The 23,495-nt window shown below is 39.2% G+C and overlaps 2 protein-coding genes across 4 annotated transcripts in view; one reads left to right on the forward strand and one right to left on the reverse strand.

The window, feature by feature from the left end:
• The window catches only part of HAP1 (huntingtin associated protein 1), a 34,346-nt gene extending 21,771 nt beyond the window's left edge, over positions 1-12,575 (forward strand). The window contains exons 12-15 of one of the 2 annotated variants that reach the window (XM_039354015.1): positions 517-806; positions 6,089-6,307; positions 6,995-7,097; positions 10,777-12,575. In XM_039354015.1, coding sequence (XP_039209949.1) covers positions 517-806; positions 6,089-6,307; positions 6,995-7,097; positions 10,777-11,272 — 1,108 coding nt within the window. In that variant the 3' untranslated portion in view covers positions 11,273-12,575. The remainder of the gene's footprint in view (positions 1-516; positions 807-6,088; positions 6,308-6,994; positions 7,098-10,776) is intronic. The other variant, XM_039354016.1, reaches the window with a different exon arrangement.
• LOC120312813 (leucine-rich repeat-containing protein 37B-like) overlaps positions 1-23,495 on the reverse strand; it is an 89,665-nt gene that overhangs the window by 25,490 nt on the left and 40,680 nt on the right. Inside the window, exon 13 of one of the 2 annotated variants that reach the window (XM_039354018.1) lies at positions 16,591-19,544. The exons of the other annotated variant lie outside the window; for it this stretch is intronic. Within the exon in view, the coding sequence (XP_039209952.1) occupies positions 19,493-19,544 (52 nt within the window). The 3' untranslated portion in view covers positions 16,591-19,492. Of the gene's footprint in view, positions 1-16,590; positions 19,545-23,495 lie in introns of those variants that run through there. 2 annotated transcript variants of the gene reach the window in all.

A 23,495-nucleotide genomic window follows, 5' to 3' on the forward strand; every position in this document is an offset into this window, starting at 1 on the left:
ATACAAGTCTCCTCATTCCTTCCTCACATCATCTTGTATTTCTTTAACGAAACAAGGAGAGCAACTCTTTATTACCCTGTTTTTTTAAACTGCTATGTCTATTTTGGCAAAAACTTTCAGCTAGACTCCTTTGGCACTGTTTTTTCTAACTTTGATTTGCAAACTAAAATGGTGTCTTCTGGACACCTAGGATTGTTGGGCACAACCCATCAAACTGCTGATGTACTCAAAAATATCTCCTATCAATCCCAGGGAATTTATTTTTTGAGGCAGGGATCTGTTTCTGGGAGAGATTTTTATCTTTTCGTTGACTGATTGATGGATCATTGTCAGTCTGTGCTTCTCCAAAAGAAGTTGAACAACATTTTCCAGAATCCCACATTGTCATTCTACACATTGACACTATGAGAAGCTATAATTCAGCAACATCTGGAGAACCAGGATTTTCCCCTTTGATAACATGATAATGGTGATGCTTTCAGAATCAGATCACCTTCTCAACTCTCTTTATTTTAGCCACAGCATGAATGCTACGTCAGGTACACCTGGCCACCATGTCTTGGAAGCTGCTATCCAGAGTTTGTCTGCTCGCCAGAAGAACCACAGCACTGAGCATTCGTTTTTTGAGATGGAACGTGAATACAAACTGAGGCGCCTGGCTTTGGAGGTGGAGGACTTCAGTGGGTGCCTGACCCCCAATGGCAGCATCGCATCCATAGGCACCAACTATTCAGGCAGTTCTGGCACTTCCTTGGGATCCTACTCTTGCTTCCCTGATAAGCTTCAAATTGTTAAGCCTATGGAAGGTTAGTGGAAAGGAGCAGCCCAGACCTCTTCACTTGGAGAAACAGCTTACTTTGGGTTGTTTATTTATTGTTGTCCTTTGGCTTTCCAAGTTCGTTATTTTCTGAGTACCATTTCTGAGTAATACAGATAGTCCTCAACTTACAACAGTTCATTACAGCGGCACTGAAAAAAGTGACTTATGACCAGTGGTGGGATTCAAATATGTGAACAACCAGTTCTCTGTGTGGATGCTGCTTCCAGAAGTCCATTCTGGGCCTGGGCAACAAAAAAGTAGCTACTACTTCTTCCGAAGTGGTGCAAATCAGCTGAATCCCATCACTGCTTATGGCTGTTTTTCACACTTATGACCATTGCAACATCCCCATGGTCACCTGATCAAAATTCAGATGCTTGGCAATGGACTCATATTTATGACAGTTGCAGTGTCCCTGGGTTATGTGATCCCCTTTTGTGACCTTCTGACAAAGTTAGTGGGAAAGCCAGTTTTATTTAACAATCGTCTTACTAACTTAACAACTGTTGCGATTCACTTAACAACTATGGCAAGAAAAGTTGTAAAGCGGAGCAAAACTCAACAAATGTTTTACTTTACAATAGAAATTTTGGGCTTAATTATGGTTGTAAGTCAAGGATTACTTGTACTACAGTTCTGAAAGTAACCTTATGAAATTCCAAAAGGGAATTAAAAACCTGGAAAGGTAAATTCCTGGCAGTTTCAAGTTCTAGATGGGGGGGGGGGAGAAATCTTAGACATTTCCTCCCATTTTAATGTGGACAAAAATACAGGCTTTGGGGGAAAGGTTGTTTCTTGTTTATTTTAAGCTATGTAAAATTCCTGGTAAGACTTATATGTAACAGTGGTAGGAGTAATCCCCAGCTTACCATGTAACCTAATGATTGTAACAGATTTTCCACTTACTGTGAGTTGAGCTCAGGAAAGGATTCAAGGAAGGAGCTAAGATACCGAGAAGGCAGTATTCAAGGCAAGGATGAGGATGGAGCAGAAATGGGAAGGGAAGGAATCTAGGATTCTTCCTAGCCATCCTGATTTAAAAAGAGAAGTGAAATGTGCTAGAAAGGAGAAAGCTTTAAGAAAGGCCAACAAACTCTGAAATGTGAAATTTTTGCAAAGAAAGACCCAACATTAAAACATTGTTGGTTAGCAGCAGAAAAGGAAGGAAACAAAGAGGCAATACTCAGATTCCAAGAAAAATCAGGGCTGCTGTTTTGAATTAGTTTTCATCCATATACAGAGAAACAATTGAACAAATAGTAGTTCCTTGGGAATATTGCAAAGTTATATTGGAACTAGTCACGAAGATCCACAGTCTGGACATATGGGTAAAGATAGGATCACATACAGAACTTTGGATTTTATTGGCCAGGGATTTGTAAAGATGTGGCTCATTATTGCCCTGTTCTAATGGAGAAAATGCATTTAATCCCCATTCCTTTTTCTAAAATAGCCCTGAACATTATAGTCCTTCTGTCATGATCTAGTAAATGCAGTGAATATATCCTAGTTGTCTGTGATTAAGCAACTCAGTACCCAGAAGCAGTTCCACTGAGGAATGTGTCAGCTAAACAAATAGCTAAGGAACTGGTGATCAAAATGTTTAGTAGGATAAGCACACCATATAAGATCCTCACAGATCAAAGATCTAATTTCTAAAAATCAGCACTGCATAAGTATCTTTGTGCAGACTTAAGAATAAAAAGGGTGTGTGCAAATCCATAGGCAGATTATTTTAGTAAAAGGATGAACCATATCCTGAAAATTATACTTAAGAAATATGCAAGCTAAGACTCAATATTTTTGGTTACATCTTTTCTGTTGTTTGCATTCAGGAAAATTCCTCAGGCATCCATGGAATTTTAGCCCCCTCCTCCATTTCATGGGAAACAACTTTGAGGGTTTTAGACATTATTAAGAAATGCTGGTGTAACAATATAGAAGACTCCAAATATATATTATAACTCAGAGGAATAAGTTAAAAGCCCTAGGGCACATTGCCACGAATATTTAGAGATAGGCAGAGAAAGACAAAACAGAGTCTATAATAAAGGTTTAAAGGCAAAACAATTTACTGTAAGGAAAGCAAGTATTTGTTGCTATTGCTTAGTAAAGAAAGCAAATTATAGGCTAAGAGGCAAGGTCCCTACATAGTAAAGAGAAGAATTGAGTCAGTGAATTATGAAATTGAACTGGAAGATAGAAAAAAGAAAACCTACCATGCTAGCCTTCTGAGGAAATGATACAATGGATCTGAACCTGGGATGGCTTTCCTTACACTGAAAGAAAGCCATCCAGAATTGCTGGAACAAGTGATACTACAGCCATCCCTTGGAAAGATACATATTAATTCTGACGTAAGACACAGTCAAAAGATAGAGTCAGAAAAATTGTTATGGGACTGTAAACATACAGTATGTTCACCATATAACCAGGTTTAACTGCTTTAGTAGAGCACAGAATAGAAATGGGTTAAATCCAACCAATTAGACAGTGTTTCTATAGGATGCCTGAAGAGTTGAAGTAGTCAGATGCCCCAGATGACATTGTAGAACTATCTATAAGTCACTGGTATTCTTCAATTGATTTAGTCTCAAAACCAAATGGAGAAATATGATTTTGTGCAGACTTCCTACAAATAAACGAAGGGACAAAATATCATGGGTGTCTAATGTCCATCTCTTGGATGACCTAGTGGAGCCAAGTATTTATCATCCTTGGATTAACCAAAGAATATTGGGAAATTCCACTGGAACACTATTCCAAAGAGACAACATCATCTTTCAATTCAAAAGAATGCATTTTGATCTACAAGAGGTATCTGCTCCCTTCCAGAGTTTAATGAACAAGATTTTACAAGGTCAAGGAGAATGGTGTGCTACCTATCTAGATATATCCTGATCTATAGCAAGACCTGGCAAGAACACCTCCAACACTTAATAATTGACATTCTAACTATAAACCCAGAGAAGTGCCATTTGGGATATCAATATTTGGAGTTCATGGTTGGAAAGGGGGAGATAAATCTGAATAGGGAAAGGTTGGAATTCTGAAACAGGTGGAAGCCCCCAAAACAAAGATGTGCATTTTTTTTAGGGCCAATGAGGTATTATCAAAGGTTCATACTTCATTTTTCTACTGTGACTCATTCTGCAGCTGAGAATGGAGCTTGGCCTGCACTTCACAGTGAAAAGCCTTTCCTGAAGGCCACTGCAACTGAGAACCAATCTATGGGTTGAATCCATAGCTTGGTTCTCGGGTGCAGTGGCCTTCCGGAAAGACCTCTGACTGCGAAATGCAGGCCTGGGGATGCCGTAGAGGAAGTGGACTGGCAAGGAGAGGCCTGGCTACAAGGTAAGTGGGTGCAGGTGTGTGGGGCAGCTCCACACCCTGCCCTAGCTTGACTTTTAGTTGTCTGCCTCACCCCAAAACTAGGGCTTATTTTGGGGATAGGGCTTATGTTAGGCCCACCCCCAAAAATCAAGCTAGGGCTTATTTTCGGGGTAAGTCTTACTTTTGGGGAAACGTATTAACAACTTAACAATTCTGTGATTTACTTAATAACTGTGGCAAGAAAGGACATGGGCAAAACTCATTTAATAACTCTCTTTGTTAGCAACAGAATTTGGGCTCATTTGTGGTTGCAATTAGACAATTACCTGTACACTCTAAAATGAGCAATCAATGTTCTTTGTGTGTATCTCTGGGGTTGGGAATTCACTGTAATAACTGATTATAACCGCTCATCCCCCTGCAACAAATGAAAGATACCAGTTCATGGTTAACCAGATGAAATCTGACACTATAACCTTACCATTTCCATATTATATGCTGAGTGCAACACTGATTTCCTATTACAGTATGGAAAAGACAGTGAAATCAAGGTTGGTTTTTTTAATTAAAAAAGTGAGGCATGTGAGATAGTAGGCTACCCAGAAAATGGCCAGCATATATGCTGCTTTCTTCTTTTCTATTTAAGCCCTCTCCTGAGTCAGCATAGCAAGATAAACTATTAAAGCTTTGCTATGAAATAACTGAAGGTATGTGTAAGTAAAGCAGTTAGAAAGAACTTTTTTTCTCTAGCAATACTCACAAGGAAAAATAGTTGGAGTAGCAGGTGTATACTAGCAGGAGTTGTAGCAGTATTGGGGAAGAGTGGAGAATAATGAGTAAATTGCTTGTCTTCACCATAATAAAGATTTGAGTGAATAAATAGTATTTGAGTGCTCGGGTATGCTGTTAGGTCTTTTGGTGTCTTGAACTCATCAAATTAGGTATAGTTTAAAGCATTTGGGGTCGAACGACCATTTCATGAGGGTCACCAAACAACGCAGTCCACCATTTTTTTCCCCTTTTCCTTAGCTGTGTTACTCCCTTTTATTCTATTGGCTTTTGAAAGCCAATAGAATAGACTCTCTTGAATAGAGTCTAATTCTATTGGCTTTCAAAAGCCAATAGGAATTGTCCAAGCTGTCTCTACCCTGCTGAGCCCACCAAAAGTCTCATTCTGCAAACGGTGCTGCACCAGTTGAGTAGTCCTCGACTTACGACCGGTTGAGTAGTCCTTGACTTACGACCGATTGGGGGTCGCGGCATTAAAAAGGTTGAGAACCACTGGTTTAAAAGAACCCATGATAGTGACTCTGACAACTGTAGTTCAGACTGCCTGAGGGACTTCAATGCAATCAATTTTTCTGCCTTGTTTGGAATATTTCCTTTGTTTAGAGCAGGGGTGTTAAACTGGCAGTCCACGTATCAGATGCATCATGCCACGCCCAGCCCAGCTCCGCAAAGGCAAAAAACATCGCGATACATCACGATATGTCATGTGACGCGATTGAGTTTGTCACCCATGGTTTAGAGCCATCCCTAAACATTTAGCTGCATGAAGGAAAGAGCAAGAGGACACCTTGTTCCCAACCGTAACAACCAGTTGGACGGGCAATTTAATATTGTACTGGTTAGACTCCCATTTCTATTATCATTAAAGGTAGGCTAGCAATAGGATTGGCCATGTCAAAAGGGACCAGGGCATGCTGTTCTTTGCAGATAATAAGATTGGACTAGGTGTCCAGCATGGGGCTTAAAACTTACAGGATTCCCTCCTGCCTTTCATGTGTTATCCACGTAGTTTGGAAATTTCTATTTCTCATTGTAATGTTGGTTTGCAGTTCCCCCTACTTCTGTTTAGACCTGTTACAAATGATTTTTGCTGGGATTTGCCAATGGATCCAGTAAACTCACATAGACCTCTGTGCCTCCTCTTAGGTTCCGTGACTCTGCACCACTGGCAGCAGCTGGCCCGGCCTCACCTGGCAGGAATCCTGGACCCTCGACCAGGTGTACTTACCAAAGATTTCCGCCAGCTTGACACTGATCTTGAAGAGGTCCATAATCTAAATGACTTAGAAGAAGATGAGATGGATGGCAGCGCCTTGTCTTCCCTTGCTGCCTCAACAACTGTTAAAGCCAAAGAAAGGCCAACTGGTGAGTGGCTGAGTTGCATCACTCCAAACGGTATACATCAGCTTGTCTTTGAGGATTTGAGGAAATCCTGAAAGTTAGTAAGCATCACCTCATCTTTCCTGCAGGAAAGCAATCATGATTTTTTTGCCCTGTGATAGTTGGAATATGTGCCTGTTGGTGAGGTCCAGCTCAGCATTACTAGTAGATACCATGGGTGCTTTGGCAATGTTCTTGTGGCAGTGAATCAGGTGGGTTCACAAGAATGTGAGAGAAACTTCCAGGTGTAACTTCCTACTGGACAAGCTATACTCCTCTAGCTCAGTGTTTCTCAACCTCAACAAATTTAAGATATATGAACTTTAATTCTCAGAATAATGAAGCCGGCAATGTAATTGCTTTGTAATTCTGGGAATTGAAATCCATGCATCTTAAAGTTGTTGAGGTCTAGAAACAATGCCTTACTTTTGCAGACAATCCACAGGGAGGAATGTTGGGAGTCGTAGTTGAGTAAAATCTTGGGAGCCACAGGTTCCCCATATCTTTTCCAGCTGGAGGCTATGAATCATTGCAGACAAATTGGATGAAATGTAATGTCCTATTGTTCATAGAAGCTTTTCCCTCCACTGTTTCCCTGGATGTTTGTCCACCTTCATAACTCCCATCCCATTCTGCTCACTCATTAACCCTTTGTTTTCCTGTCCCGTTTAGTTTTTCACTCCGTTAACAATCTGCCCCAGACCCCGCCTACTTTCACCATCACCACCTGTTGCATCATGCACCCTATCAAAGAGATTACCATGGTGACACCCAGGTAAGCATCCTATTGCCCTTCCCTTAAAGCTTTCCAGCCATCTCTCCTTCTCCTACATAGCAAGGCCATTCCCTACATAAAGGATGTGTATGTGCACATCTGTAATTTTTGTTTTCTACCTCTTATCTTGCATTCTCCCCATTCCTCCTTGTCAAATCCTGGCTTTAGGCATTTCTCCTGATATGGGCAACTTCTGGGCACATGGATGGGAGACCTGAAGTAAGACATCTTGCTTGCTGCTTCCTTTCTCTCCATCCAGCAGCAGAATTTCCCTCTTTGATCCATCTCCTCCTGAGTGACCCTGGCTTGGAGAAAAGAGGACCCAAGCCCATTGGATAATGGCTGCAGGGAGGAGCAAGGCCTTGCAGGAAATAGAGAATGAAAGTTCATTGACCTGGGAAGAGGAAGTTATGACACTTTAGTGCTGGGGTTTATTTAAAATGAGTTCTGGTGATCAAGCCTGCCCAGAAAATTGGCATTATAAGCAACCAATTTGTGTGTGTATATATCTATGTATCCATGTATCTATTTGTGTATCTGTGTATGTATCTGTATGTGTATATGTATATATGTACTCACACATACACATACACATATTAAGTGTTTTTCTGGTGAAACCGGTCTAACAGAGCACCTGGTTTACCCAAATATGGGATGGAGCAATCTGCTATTGTCGAAATAGCTATACTAGTCTCCCTTTAATTCTTTGTCAGCAAAATCTAAAATATATACACATATATATTCACATATACATACATACACACACACACACACACACATGCATATATACAAACATATAGTATTCTGCATATGCTTAGGGGCATCTTGCTTAACTGTCGATTGGTGACAGCTGAGGCTCGGCCCAGATGAAGCCCTGGCTAAGAAACCACCTGCTGGGCAGCCCATAAAAAGTCATTGTAGGATAATGAAACATAGGCATCTGCCTTTAATCAACATTAATGTTGGATGCAGTTGCTCACATACTTCTTCAGAGGCTTTTAGTTGCTCTGAACTTCTTCTCTCCCTTTATCTTCCCCATCGAATCAGCGGCCTTTCTCTGTTCTGGAGATCTTTCTCTTTGTTTGGTTAATGTTAAGGTTTTGATGAGGATTTGGGTGATAAGCAAAGCATATGGGTCTCCATTCTCCTAACAACTCATTGTAAGAAAAGAACAAGGAAATGAATGAAGGGGCTTATTTAAGTCAGTTTTTCTCAGTCATTCACTAGAAAATATTGGACTACAGCTCTTATAATCCTGGATTACAAGGAGACTTATGAATTTATCCACAACATTGTGATTGATTGTATATGACAAGCTTAAACTTTCAATCTCACTATAACCTTAGCTATAGCAGTTTGCAAACCCAGCAGCCATCATCCGCAGTTGAAGTGTGAAACTAAATTCGGCCTGTCTGGGAAAGCAAGATTTTAACCCACTAATTTTTTGCAGACTTCGCTGCCAACCTTTCTGCTTTTCTGTAAACTAACTGAAATGAAATTTGTGATGCTGACTTTCAATGCTGAGTTTTCAGCAGATCCTGTCCTCAGAAAGATAAAAATGGATAGCTAACAAACTCAAAACTAATGCTGTTGACACCTTTTCCTAGAGCAAAAATGGGCAATCTTTAGTTGGCAGAGGCCACATTTAATATTTGGGGAAGGGTGGCAAGGAGCCATTCTGCTGTGGAAAATGATGTCAGTGGTGGTGTCATATCTGTGCATGGAACATCTTCTCTAAATTTGTGTATTTCATTACACAAAGCCTATTTCAGAACCTATGCAAAAAAAAAAAAAAAAGAAAATCCAAACAACTAGAACCTATTGATTATTTATTTATTTGTATCCTGCCTTTATTGTTTTTATACATAAAGTAAGGCAGCAAACATATCCAATACACCATCCTCCTCCTTTATTCCCCATAACAACAACCCTGTAGGGTGGAGTGGGCAGAGAGAGAATGACCAGCCCCAGTAATGCAGCTGGTTTTCATAGCTAAGATATACAGGGTGAACCAGAAGCCAGGCCTCATAGGCCAATCACAATATGTTTATTATTTCTTAACACCCATCTTTCCTATAACATGCCTCTAAGTGGCTTACAGACTACAAAACAAATAGCAAAATAATTACAATTTGTTAAAATATTAAGACTACACAGATTAAAAATTTAAAAATGATACAAAACTCAAAATTAAGAGACAGATGGCAGAGGGATGAGATCTTCTTATCCTATCACCTACCTCCAGTGGTGAGCATCCCCTCAATTAATATAAAATAGTAATTGATATTTTTAAAGGGAAAATGTTTCAGTTTTAGGAATGCTGAAACATCATGTGTCAACGAAGTAAAGAAGCTGTTAGAAAAAAGTACATTATATTTAATTTAATTTATACAATAGTCAAAGTGGCCTAACTTTTAGTATCCCCTAGGTCAATGGTGGGATTCAAATATGTGAACAATCAGTTCTCTGTGTGGATGCCGCTTCCGGAAGTCCATTCTGGGCCTGGGCAACAAAAAATTAGCTATCGGTTCTGCCGAAGTGGTGCGAACCAGCTGAATCCTGTCACTGCCCTAGGTATATATGTGTGAATATGTTTGTAAAAAATATATTAGTCACTGAAGAAATAGAAAGAAAGGAGCTGAATAGCCAGTAGTTCCCTACCTGTGGCCTTGATGAAAAAAAAAACCTAAATTGCTAGTAATCTAAGGAGCCACAATAGTATTAATAGATGGGTCAGAGCTTTTCTGTCTTCAACATCTTTTCTATCAGGTACCAAGATGGGAATATCTTCCTCCTGGACACCAAGGACAGGTGCCTAGTTTTAGAAAGCAGGCACTGCTGCAGTCATGGCATGGCTGGGGAATTTTGGGAAATGTAGTCCCCACACACTTGAAGGGGGCCAGGTTAGAGAAGGCCGCCCTTCTGTAGCACATGAGAGTGCTGAAAAGTGTGTGTTATGGCTGACACGGTACTGTTAATTTCAGATGCTGTGCTAGTTCCGACTCTTCTTTTGTTTTGCGGAAGGCCCAATTAAAAATAAAATTATGGTGGATTGGGCCTTAAAGGGTCAGTCTGTAGTTCTCAGCCAGCCTCAAGGGCAGAAGCAAAGGCAGCCACTGCCCATATGAATTGAAAGAAGCCTCCCTGAATTAGCTGAAAGGAAAGCAAAAAAATACCTTTTAAAAAAATGCTGCTGATATAATTAGGAAAGAAAGTACTCAGTCAAGCCCTAAAATATTAGGGCAACTCTCTTTTCCTATGCACCAGCAGGAGGAATTTGTGGAAAAGGAGCACAAGCCCACATCCTACAAAACCTTCCTTCGTTTTACCTTTGCAGAATGAACGGAAGGGGGCAGAATAAGCCACTTTTTCCATTTGGTTTGTTCCGTTATATTGCTCTTTTCTTATTTGATATAGAAAATTACTATTTTCAGGGCCCAGGTAATCTGCACCTGGTTGAAAAAATACCATGTAATGTAGACATTGCTCTAAAGCGTTTCTGCGAAGGAAACTTCCCAGTTGCCAGAATTCCCAGCCTGCACAGATTGAGAGACTGTTGCAGAACAAATCAAGGTGGGATGGAATGTATGTTTGCAATTAAGCACCTAATCCAAACATATTAAAGCCTTTAGACTAAATGCTTGGGTTTTTTTTCACCCTTCCTTCTCCTCCTCCTTAGTCTTTATAATACAGTTGTGCCGTCTTGTGGGCCCTGCATGGGGCTGAGCCCGTCTTCCCCTCCTCAGCCCCCACTTCAGGCACAACACAGGCAGGAGAAGAGAGAGAAAGAGCTTGGACTGGTGACTCTCCTGACAGAGCAAGGCATTTCTGCACAGAGCCAAGGAGGGGCGCTCGTGTCCCCACCCCGAGTTATTAAGGATCCAAGCCTCTCCTCTTGCTTTTCTTCTCCCTTGGTTTCACTGTGGCACTACCGCTCGGATAGCTTTGCTGATTGGGCTTCAGGACTGCGTCCACTGCAGCACAAGAAATCTGAGAAGAGTCTGAATAGTATCTTCAGCTTGAACCTGGTGGAGAAACTGCAGCAACTGGGGCTGGACAAAGTGTTGGCTAGAGGGGAAGCATCATACCTAACCTCACATCAGCAGGAACTTCGCCAGGGAAAGAAATGTCTCTCTGGACTGAGCAACCAGCAAGATCCGGTGGAGCCTCAGTGAAAATGAACGGGGGGTCTTTCTCTCTGTGTGTGTCCTATTGCCTGCTTTAGAAAGCTGGACAAAACTCGGTTGTACAGCTAGAACACTGGGTGTGCTGGGTTGAGGAGCACTTAAGTTCTCCCTAGAGCACTGTTTTTCTTCATTACTTGTGAATCATTCTGTTGTTGGCATATCCACTACAGGGGTACATTGCATCTCCATCCTTCAATTTCTCCCCCCCCCTCCCCTTCCCTGCTCCCCACTGCTGGTGGAACATTTCTGATAAATTACGGTTCCCAGATCGTTATCTAGTATCCCCGATCCCAAGCCCATTTCTTCTGCCTTTTTTCCCCAGTCTTATTCTACTAGAATTGCACAAGTCACAGAGCCTTCTGGGTGAGGGGGCAAAAGCTTTGAACTTCTTAGCTACAAATGGTAGTGGGCAGACTGAGCATTGGAAGCAGCAACTGAAGTAGATTGTTGTCTGGGACTAGAAGCAAAGGTTAGCACTGGCTTTTCCACATTTTCTTTCTTTTTCAGATGTTTTCTTTCCCTCTGTCTCTGCCCTCTTTATGTTTCTCAGTTTCTATAGGGATGGCAGGCTAAGTGGAAATTTTGGTGGGAAGTAATATTTTGTTGGGGGGAGTTGATTGGAAACATTTCTTAGTTCTCTTTTACTACCAATACTAGTATCCTTGACTTTTGTTAACTGTGACATGGTGTCTGTGTCTTCATTTGGATGAAGCCTGTTGAGATTTTCCCACTTAAAGACATAACAGTTTATTATAAAAAAAAATTGAAGAAAGTTCATTGGGCTTTGGTTGTGATTGTATTATATTTCTGATACTTCCGAACCAAGGGCTGTTTCGTTCTTTTTGGTGTCTGAGCATGTTCTTTTGGGAATGTAGAATTTCCTGCTTCTTAAAATTTTTCCCCAGCACTTTATTTCTCTTTCCAATCTACTGTACAAGCTGGATCTGTGTTTATGTTTTATCCACACAAAAACAGGACTAGATCATGTTCCTCCCCATTCCTCCCAAGTGATTATTCTCGTTCTTTTCAAGAGTTAATCCAAGTTTGCAATGTGTTGTGTTTTTCTTTCTTCTCTTGAAAATAATGCCTGCATTTTTCCAATTATGAATGTTAAATTAAAAAGCCAACCTCCATCCCTCTTGGACCCGTCTAGTTCTGTACTCTGCTTATATATGTATGCTGCACAAAATGCCATTTGCACTTCTTCTGTGAAGGCCAGTTTGCACTCTCCCACATATACAGTTCTCTTCCTGTGACTTCGTAAAATTAAATGATGATGCTGTTTCCCTGACCAGTCTCCTGTGGTTTTGCCTACATACACATATTTAAATATGAACACACTTCATCTGTTGAGAAAGCTGAGCAAAAACATGTGCTTCACCTATTAATACGGCTGAATTGATTTAGTAGCAATAGAATTTAGACTTGAATAACATCCTGTAATACTTTACAGCACCCTCTGGGCAGTTTACAATGTCAGCATATTCCCCCCAACAATCTGGGTCCTCATTTTACCAACTTTGACAGAATGGAGGGATCTTGAGCCCATCAGGATTGACCTCCAGACTATGGGCAGAGTTAGCCTGTAATAGTGCATTCTAACCACTGCGCCCAGGGCTCATTTAATTTAACATAGTGCTGAACTACTCATTGTTTCTTATAAATCATTGTTTATTATACTTCAGTGTTATTCCTGAATCATGCTGACAAATTATGGTTAAATGAATTATGGTATACAACATGACTACTAAAATGAGGTGTCTACTTTGGTACAAGTGCCTTTGAAATTTCCAGGTAGGAAGAGTGATTGTAGAAGAGATAAATAAGAAGCTACGTTCAAAGAGACCTGTCAATCACAGCCTGATATCCTGATTATTTTTCAGGCTTTGGGCATTTAGATGAATGTCAAAAGCCCTTTTTTTTTGATAGGAGAGAAGATTATGGAGATTGAATGAAAATCTTAGATAAGAAGTTTAAGTTTAAGTATTTAGTTTAAGTATTCAAAGAGTATTTAGTTTTAATGGTATAATGAAGGTTTATATGTTTATTTTTGTGTTCTAGGATAAAGAAAGAGGGAGAGATTAGATTTTATATTGTAGGTATAAATATTCAAAGAAAGTAATGTTTAAATTTGTGTTTTGGAGGGAGTTTATACAGAATGATGGATAATAATATAAGTATAATACTAGAAAATGTTTAGAGTATGTTATAATGTGTTTAATGATTGCAATTATTATTTTTTAGAGAAGATAACCTATTTAATTTAATGTATTTAGATTTGTTTAGGATTTATATGTGTTTTAAGTTTTTCTTTTCTTTTTCTGAAAAATTTTAATTAAGCCTGTACTCAGCTCTGGGAAGGTTGGGGGAGGGTTTGGGAGGTGGGGGAGGGTATGGGAGGGTGGGGGGGTTTCGGGAGGGGATTTGTTTTGTAAAATTTAAAAAACTTTCAATAAAAAAAAAAGCCCTTCTGTTCTGGGGAAGGGTAGTTGGGTAATTCAGAAATAAAATGTATGACTTCTTCCATATACATTTTTTGATTATGATCAAGGTGATTCTGATATTTTAGTACAAACTGTCTAGGAAATGCCACATGGGGGGCAGATTGGTAGACAATAAGGGCTAAAGTTGTATTATCTCTCCCAACAGAATAGATGAGAAGGGAGGGGACTGAGTAGATGCAATTGCTTGATCTAGCCAACAGAGGGCTGCAAAGATCCTTTGCTGCAAGCTGTCTTGGTTTAACTGACTTGGAATTGTATACTCCATATGACTAACAGCTTTTCGACTAACAGCTTTTCCTTTGATTACTCTCTATGTAAGGCAGGGGTGCCAAACTGCCGGCCCATGGGCCGGTTTCATCATACCAGAGCCGTGCCCATTCCATTGCCGGCAATGGCAAAAAAACTCCGATACATCGTGCGACGTCACGAGTTTGACATGTCTGATGTAAAGGATCCCAGCAATAGGATACTCACTGCATGTAGCATATTTGTTCACACAAAGAATATTTTCATTTGAAAATCCAGTAGACTTTCCACTGGGAAGGGGATTCCAAACATAACTTTTGTCTACTGGAGTCTGTCCCTAAAGTGCATTTTCATTATCATTGCAAACTTAATCCGACCAGTACATTAAAGGTAGTTACATGGCATTTGAATTGTGGGTCTGACGTGGAATCTGCCCTCCCGCATATGTGGCAAAGCATTTTTGCATCATGACATCCCATCTAGGATTAATCATTCTGCGAGGACTGTTGAATTGGAGCTAGAAGGTGAGTTGTGCTTTGGGGCTATTGATGGGTTGAGATAATTTAATAATAATTTATCCTTCCTCCAAATGTTCATCCAAAAAAGGCTTGGTCTGCTGGAATGAGAGGGAGAATCCCTTGCTAAGAAGCCTTATGTTATACTTCGCCGAGAGGTCTCCATCAGCCACTTTCCAAGGATGTTGATATCCCTGAAGCTTTTCGCTGCTTGAAAGTGGGGTTACATGTTGTAATGGTATTTACAGCTGACTTTGGGGAAGGAATGAGTGAGCCATTAAGGGAAGATTATATCCTCCTGAGACAGAGAAAGACAGCATGAGAAAAAAACCCTTAAAATTACTTTCAAAAACAGTGTGGTCTAGTGGTTAAGACACCAATTTAGATGCCAGGAGACTGAGTTCTAGTCCCACCTGAAAGCCAGCTGGATGACTTTGGGCCAGATTCTCTCTCTCTCAGCCCAACTCACCCCACAGGGTTGTGGTTGTGGAGAAAGTATTAGCTATGTTCTCTGCATTGAGCTTTTTATAAACAATAATAAAAATGGGATAAAAATCAAGTCAAATAGCCCCACTTTGATTTTGTTTGACATAAGAGCACACCAAGAGAAACTGGGAATGTTTCTCCCTTACAACAATAAAGAATATCTTTAGAATCCCTGCTGTGCCTGCTTCTTGACCTCACCTACCTTGAAGGGCTGGCACATGGACAACATTTTTCTCTTAAGCTCGATTTTTAAAAAAGAGCACAGCTAGTCCTCAACTTACAATAGTTCATTTAGTGACCAAAGTTACAGTGGCACATTCCCACAATCACGTGATCAAAATTCAGACGCTTGGCAACTGGTTCACATTTATGATCGTTACTGTATCCCAAGTTCATGCGACCCCCTTTTCCAACCTTCTGTCAAGAAAAGTCAATGGCGAAGCCAGATGCACTTAACAACCAGGTTACTAATTTATCAACTGCAGTGATTTACTTAACTGAGCCAAGAAAGGCCATAAAGCGGGGCAGAATTCACTTAACAAATGTCTCACTTAGCAACAGAAATTTTGGGCTCAATTGCGGTTGTAAGTCAAGGACTATCTGTATACCTCAAACCAGCTTAGGAATCATCAGTAATCAATAGTCCAGCCTTAATTCCAGCTGGGTTTGCTGATTCTGTTCAGACAGATACTGCTTCCCTTCCTCAGGGTGTCTAAAAAACTAGCCCCTGTTCCATGTCCAGCCTGCCTGGCCCTTTTCCCAGGAGCGTTTCAGAGGAGCAATCTCGTCAGAGAAAGGATGCTGCCGCTTGCCAGCATTCAGAAGCCCCAGTCTCCATCCTGTCTCAGGTACAGTAATTAGCAGAGCTGCTGCTTAGTGGAAAACTCCATCAGGCCGGTCGAATGTTCCTGTTCCCTGCATCTTCCTGAGGATGTTAATGAAGGAGGCCCCAAAGTGGAGAAAACACGAGGCTCAAGTTTTTGGTTGTTTCAGGCATAGGGCGGCCCTAAAGTACAACAGGCCTGATTGAATTGTCTACACAGAATTTTCAAGCTGGGGTTTGCACAAAAGAATGGCATATCAAGAAGCCAGTTTCCTGCTTCTCCTTCTTGCCCTGCCTCAACATGCTCAGCTACTTATCTGCTCTGCATTCTGGCTTTGTGTAATACACTAAGCTGTAAACAAGTATTTTTCAAACTTGGCAACTTTAAGATGTGTGGACTACAACTCCCAGAATGCTGGCTGGGAAAATTCTGGACGCTGAAATCTACAAACCTTAAAAGTTGTCATGTTTGAAAAACACTTCTACAAACTAAACAAATAAGCTGTGTTTGTACCACCTGATCCACATTAAACAAACTGAACACTAAGATTAGCATGGTATGCAAATATTACCACCAAGAGTGCCATCTCAAGGCACAAGCTGGCCGTTGGTTGCAGGAATAGATGGCTCAGGAGGTCCTGATTGATTAAGGTCATCAAAGAGGTTTAGCTCATAAGAACATTGTTGAAAGCCTATTGTACTTATTTGCAAAATGTCTTTCATGGTTGCATGGCTAATTTCTGTGTAATGTGGATATTTACACATGGCTAGCTTCTCACAAGATTTAGTTCCAATTATTTTAACAATAGCTATGTTTGGGTTTAAATTAAGTGGTTGCTTTATTATTGAGTTATAATAATGTTGAGTCTAGGTCAGGGCATGACTTACAAAGTTCATTTGAAACTACTCTTTTAGAGTCAGTTTTGCACTTGATTCCAGCTGGTTAATTTTAACAACATTGTAAAACTCAGTTTAGATTCTACAAAGTTTAAGTTGGCCCTCCCCTGCAGTTGGATCTTTAACTGCAGGACTGAATCATGACCAAAACTGGAAAGTTTTTCTACACTGAGCCAACCCTTGTGTGATTTTGATACTGTGAAGGTTTGCATAGGACATTTAGCTATAAATTAAATAAACCCCTACAGAAGATTGTTTGAACTTGAGCTTTTCCTCAAGCATTAGAAGCACAATCTAGGAGCCTAATGTATGTATATGCTTGTTTTATGGAATTTTTATAGTATGTTTTTGTTATTTGTTTCTTGTATTGGCTTTATTTGACTGATTTTTTTTATATTGTTTTTGTACAGATATCACCAACCAGAGTTAATATTTAATATATATTTCATAATGTAAGTTTTACATTATATTATTTTCTAAATAAGTAAAATTTTCTTCTAAACTGTTCATTATCTCCTTCTAGAATGGGTCTTTTTGCGACTCCCTATCTCCACTGCCGTTAACTGATAGTCTGTGTTTTTTTATTACTGGGATAGTCATTTTTTTATAGGAAAAAGCTGTCCTTGATCTTGCTAGTTCTTGTCTGAGAGTGAAAATGGATTTGTGTGCTATCAGCTTTACCTGCAAGGAAGAAAAAGACTAACGTCTCCCCTTCCTTGATATGGATATAAAGAGACAGAAAAATGGTGAACTGATAATTTGTGTATACCAGAAATCCATGAACACTAACCAAATCACAAACTTCACAAGCAACCACCCCAAGGCACATAAAAGGAGCTGTGTCCAGACCTGCTTTAAGAGAGCCAAAACACACTATAGCACGAAATACCTAAGAGAAGCAGAGGAGAAACACTTTTTCAACATTTTGCGAGACGCAACGTGGAAACAAGTCCTGCCATACATGAAAGGAACATCAGATGTGACCACCAGACTACTGCAGAATAACCATAGTACACAAACCCACTTTCACTCTCAGACAAGAACTAACAAAGCTCAAAGGCAGAACACGGAAAGGAAACAGCAACAACATAATATACACAGTCAACTGCAAAAATTGTAACCAGTTCTATATCGGACAAACAGGATGATGATTAAAAACCAGAATTCATGAGCTTTAGCTGGCAGTTAAGCAGCACGACCCAAAACCCTGATCTCCAACCACACTGACAGTGAACAACTCTTTTTCAACTGGGGTGAAATCATTGGCCACACCAAAACCCATCATGCACACAAATTCATTGAAACCTGGTACTGTACCAATGGATCCATCAACAACACTTTGACTTTGAACCGGCATATTAAACCAATAAGGAAATGGACCAAACCCAAATCACTAATCAGCGACAGAATTGTCCACCTCCTCCCCAGTTGAATTTTGTGCACCACATTTTATCCGAAACCCCACTGAAGATATTACCTAGTCTGGGAGCAAGCTTAGAGAACAAACCACTGCTGAAACCTACAACTGGAGCTACGAATATTCTCAAGAATTTATAATATGGTGTGTATGTGTATATGCTCACCAACCCTTTTTGGGAAATGGGCCGCCCAAGCAGTTGGAAAGTGCGCAAATGCAAAAAGGTGCTTTCGCACAAATGGCACATGCATGCACAATACCATCCCCTCTCCCTCCCCCTCCCTCCCACCAGTCTGCAGAGCCTGAAAGGTTGGGGACTGCTGGCTTAAAAGTATTCATTTAGTTCTGAATGGGATTATCGCAGAGCTTCCTGATCCAATGTTGCCCCTAAAAGCTTGAGCATCCTCCGTGACAAGAAATAAACATTCTTCATCACCTCTGGCTGATAAGCTAGTTCTCATATTTCCTGCAAGTGACAACTGGCCTATTCTTCAACCTTGGTCTTGAAATTTCAGTTGGCCAAAATAATGCTACAAGATTTTTGGAGACTGAGCAATTTGCCATTTTACTGATTTATTAGCTGCACAGAATGTTTTTGGGCTCAACATCCAGTGTTCTTTTGAATTGAGACCAACATTTTAGAAATATCACATCTCAGTTTGAATCATGGAAGCCTTCTCAAAGGTTGTTTTCAGGTGCTCCTGACAAATGAAGGAGGGAAAATAGAGTATTCTCACTAAAAAAGGAGAATAGTCTTATAAAGTTAATTCTGTTATTTTGCCTTCAAGTGAATATTGTTTTATTCCCCAGCGTTTTTAATATCCCGTTTTTATTTTGCACTTTAAATGTTGTAGGTTCTTAGTTGCACTGAGTTTTATTTCACTCCCTGCTACTTTTTATGTTATAATTTATAGTTATAATTATAGTTACAGGTATGCACAGATCTGATATTGTATTGTGATTTGGGAACCTGTAAATATTATTGAACATTTTATAAAGATGCAATAAAAAATGATGAAGGTAATCTTGGCTCCATACAAACATCATGTGAAGGCTCTACACAGTTGTAAAACATCTTTCTGGCACCAGGAAACCTGTAGATTTTATCAATGATAGTCACCATGGCCATGAGTAATAAGAACCTTAGCCCAACAGAATTGCAGTTGTTCCCAATGGGATAATGGCTATTCTAAAATGTTTTTAAGTATTAGGATAAGGATAGCAATAAAAAAATACAAGTCAGATAATATATTTACTATTCAATATAAACCACAAAAGAAAATTGTACAGTGGTTTAGATGATATACAACTCTGTTCAAGCTAAATATGATCAAAGTATAATAAGTTTTCTTCATCTTCCTCTCTTGAACTTCTGTAGATATAAAAAGAATAAAATATATTATACTATGCTTATTAAATTAGATATTCTTTCCATCAGTCTGTTCAAATTTTGTAAAGTATTATCATTATAGTAGAACCAGTATCCTTATTCTCAAATGCTTATAAAATATGAGGGGAATTCGGAAATAAACCTCCATTTGGTTATCAATGACAGATACAAAACTTTTATTATACACATTAGAAAACTACATTATGTTACTTTTTGACATAATTGCTATTCAAATTAAGGAACTTACAACATCTTACAAGGTTTGAAATTCCTTAGTAGTCGCTCAGCGCCAAATCTGGGCTATAGAGGGTGATCAAAAATCATGAATCAACACAACGGAAGTCAGCATACCCAGACGCTTGTTATGGATGACTTGTCTGAGTTTTTGTAATGTTTCACATTAGCTCCATGAACTTCACTAGCAGTACTCCTTTGGTATCTTCACATTTGGCGGGATTTCCTATGGTACCACTTCCGGTGTGGTGTCAGTTCATGATCATGCTTGTCCACACACCACTAGACGCATCCAAGAACTTTTAAAGCAGTTCTGTTGGGATGTTTTTGATCAAACCCTTCCCCCCAACAGCCCAGATTTGGCGCCAAGTGACTACTACTAAGGAATTTCAAACTTTTTAAGACATTATGACAAGTGCCTCAATTTGAATGGCAATTATGTCGAAAAGTAATGTAATGTTGTAATTTTCTAATGTGTATAATAAGAGTTCTGTATCTGTGAGTATCTGTCATTGATAACCAAATGGAGGTTTATTTCTGAATTGTCCTTGTAATTATCTATATAATATTGTATATCTATGTATAATATATTTATATATATTATATATATTGAGGGGTTATTTTTCAGAATAAAGAATTTCAGTATTTCAAAGCTATTGAATTTCTGCCATGCTGAGTAGATACCATGCAGAAAAGAGCAACTGCTCATAGCAAAGATCAAAGGAGTCCTAAGACAGGCCTGTCACAATTCATTCTACTTTTTTATTACTCCTGCTTGACTTTTCTAACTGTTCAAGCAGCTAAAGGTAGGAAGATAATAGAAAATTAACAAAAAAAAGAGAATGTGTGTCTGACTGCTTTGTCCATTCATCTCTGTTTCTTAACCAAGGGATCCAGTATGTTCTTGTAGCCAGCATGACTATACACCAAAGGCATACGGAACACTGATATTCCCACTGAAGCGGCACCTATTTATCTATTCACGTTTGCATGCTTTCAAACTGTTAGGTGGGCGGCAGGACCTGGGGCAAGCTATGTGAGCTCATCATATCAGGGGGTGCTCGAGTCTCGAACTCAGACTGTCAGGTTTCCAGCTGACAACCCCAGTGGCTTTAACTGCTGAGCCATCGCGCCCCTCAATAGAAAATCACCATTTCTCTCTCTTTTGGTTTCATGTAGCAGCCAATGACTGCTTGAAGAGAATATTGAGGGATTATGAATAACTAGGCAAGATGGCAAGAATTCAAATGATGCAAGTGATGCTTTCATCCATATTTCCAATAGACATGTTGCTGCTAAGAACTAGAGCATCAACAAGGTACCCACTATTTGCATTCCTATCAGCTTTTCCTATTGATGCCTAACTTGCATTATTGATACAACACACTGCCTCGTGGGAAGTAAACTCATTTACTGAATAAGCCCAGTTTCCTGTGCTGTCACAACACATGGAGCCATAAATTAGCCAACCACATTTTGGCCTAGCATCTCATGTAAACCCAGCCTAAATATGGTTGCTAAGAGGACAATTCAAGTCCTGAGAATATTAACCATTCTAGAAGTTGCTAATATAGAACACTGGATGAGAAGCAATTTCAACAACACTCTAAGAGAAGAGGGCTTGGTAACCACCCACAGAATCTTCTCAGAACGGCATCACTTTCTCCCTAGGGTAGGGAAAGAGAGAAGTGAAGCCCTAAGGTAAGAAGTAAAACAAGCGTACAGAGGCTTCCTATTGGCCTTCCAACAGGACTGAGGGAAAATCTATTGTGCTCAAGCTTCTCTTTCTTGACATTCTTGAATGAAAGCATTAAAGTATTAATAAATATTGTAAACTGCCTGGAGTCACCTATGTGTGAGTTGGGTGGTTATATACATTTGTTTAATAAATTAAAAAATGAAATGCATGTTTCTCTGTCCCGATAAACATTTTAAGTACTAAGTAAAATTATTTCAATAGGTAGGAAGAATAAAATGGATGCAACTAAAACAAAATACTGTTTATTTTTAGTAAACCAGTGTTTGGAAGGATTCTTACTGTGGCATCCAAATGTAAGTTTACTTAGGAGTAAAACACACTATAATCCCTGGGTAGCTCTGTGAATTGGTTATATAGATCAAGATGCATATTTTTGTATCAAAACCCAGATTTGTAATAGGTAGAATATAATACTATCTTGCCTATTCAGATATTTTAACCAGTCCTTTGAGTTTCTGTTTGCTTCCAGTTCTTCCTTTTACAACAGCCCAGAATCTTTTCCCCTAGTTTGCCAACTCAGCCTCATCCCCTAGCTTGCAGTCCTGAGTAGTATAGCTAATTCTGTTGCAAGATACTTTCTTTGTCAGAAAGAGAAGATTGACTTCTAAATCTGCCTTTCCAGATACTATTAAACCAAGCTAATATATATATATAAATCATTATATATTTTAGCATACATTGGAAAATATGACCCCCCCCCAAATTGAATATATTAAGAAAATCTGGAAAGTCTGGTGTACATATACAAATTCTTATATTTCCCCCCCCCCCGAACTACAATGATCCTAGACTAGATTTTTTCAGAAAGGACTTATATTTTCTCTGAGGAAATCTAAATCTGACAAACATAGGAAAATCACCTAAAAATCATTGAAGCATGAAGTTAATTTGTTCACATCTTCACATCTATTAATGGTACACATCTACTGTATCTTTGCTTTGTTTATGTCCTATATTCCACCGAAGAAGCCACTTAAAGGAGTCTTCTCAGAAAAAAACCTCTCCATTCCCTCTTAATATTTTTACCCATTTGCATTAGAGAGGAAAGCAGGTTTTTTATAAATTTAATACAGAGAAAAAAGTTTATTATTTTTAATGATTTATATACACTTCATTTGTTCTTGGTTTGTAGTCATGCAGATTTTACAAATAAATATAACACACAACTTTGCAAAATCTGTTTGACCACAGAAGAACTGTATGCAGCTTATCCAAACAGAAATATTAATTTACCAAGCATTTCCATTTCTAAAAAGAGCAATTTGTCTATAAGTTACTGCACGTTTTCTGACTGTTGTTTAAAGAGCAAATATAGGATCCAATTTAAACATAAATGCAAAAACAAAACTGAAAAAGCCTTCAATCTGTTAGAATCGGATAGACAAAAAAATTATAGAAAATTTCATCCACATGTATGCAATAGAAACTATACAATGAATGTACTATGTAATATGTGTTTAACACTCCAGAACTGGAAAGGTAAAAACTGCCTTTAAATAGGAGAACTGAAAATCTCTTCAATTAAAACTGTTGCGGTGAAGCATAAAAAGAATCACCAGCTAGGATGAATACAGATATTATGAAGGACGTATAGAACTTTCTCCAATCCACAACCTCTGTATGCATTGGATTATAGTTCCCATTGTTCTGGTCCTTAACCGAGGACAATAAGAGCTAAAGTCTAACTTCAAGAAAACAGAAATATTGTTTTAGTTCCTTAATATCTGCCATGATTTTTTAAAAACGCCATTTGATCTTGTCAAAAATATTCACTGCTCTTTCTGAAATAGCTGGTCCTTTAATATGAGGATTGCTTTTGCTCTTTTCTAGTTTTTCGCCTTCCTTTTCCTACTAGAACTTCTTTCTACTGTTGAACAATGAAATAATCAAGTTATGAGACATTTTACACAGTAGACATCCTGTAAATGTGGATCTGCACA

This window comes from Crotalus tigris, unplaced genomic scaffold (genome assembly GCF_016545835.1).
Source record: "Crotalus tigris isolate CLP2741 ecotype Arizona unplaced genomic scaffold, ASM1654583v1 scf7180000018544.1747854, whole genome shotgun sequence".
NCBI lineage: Eukaryota > Metazoa > Chordata > Lepidosauria > Squamata > Viperidae > Crotalus > Crotalus tigris.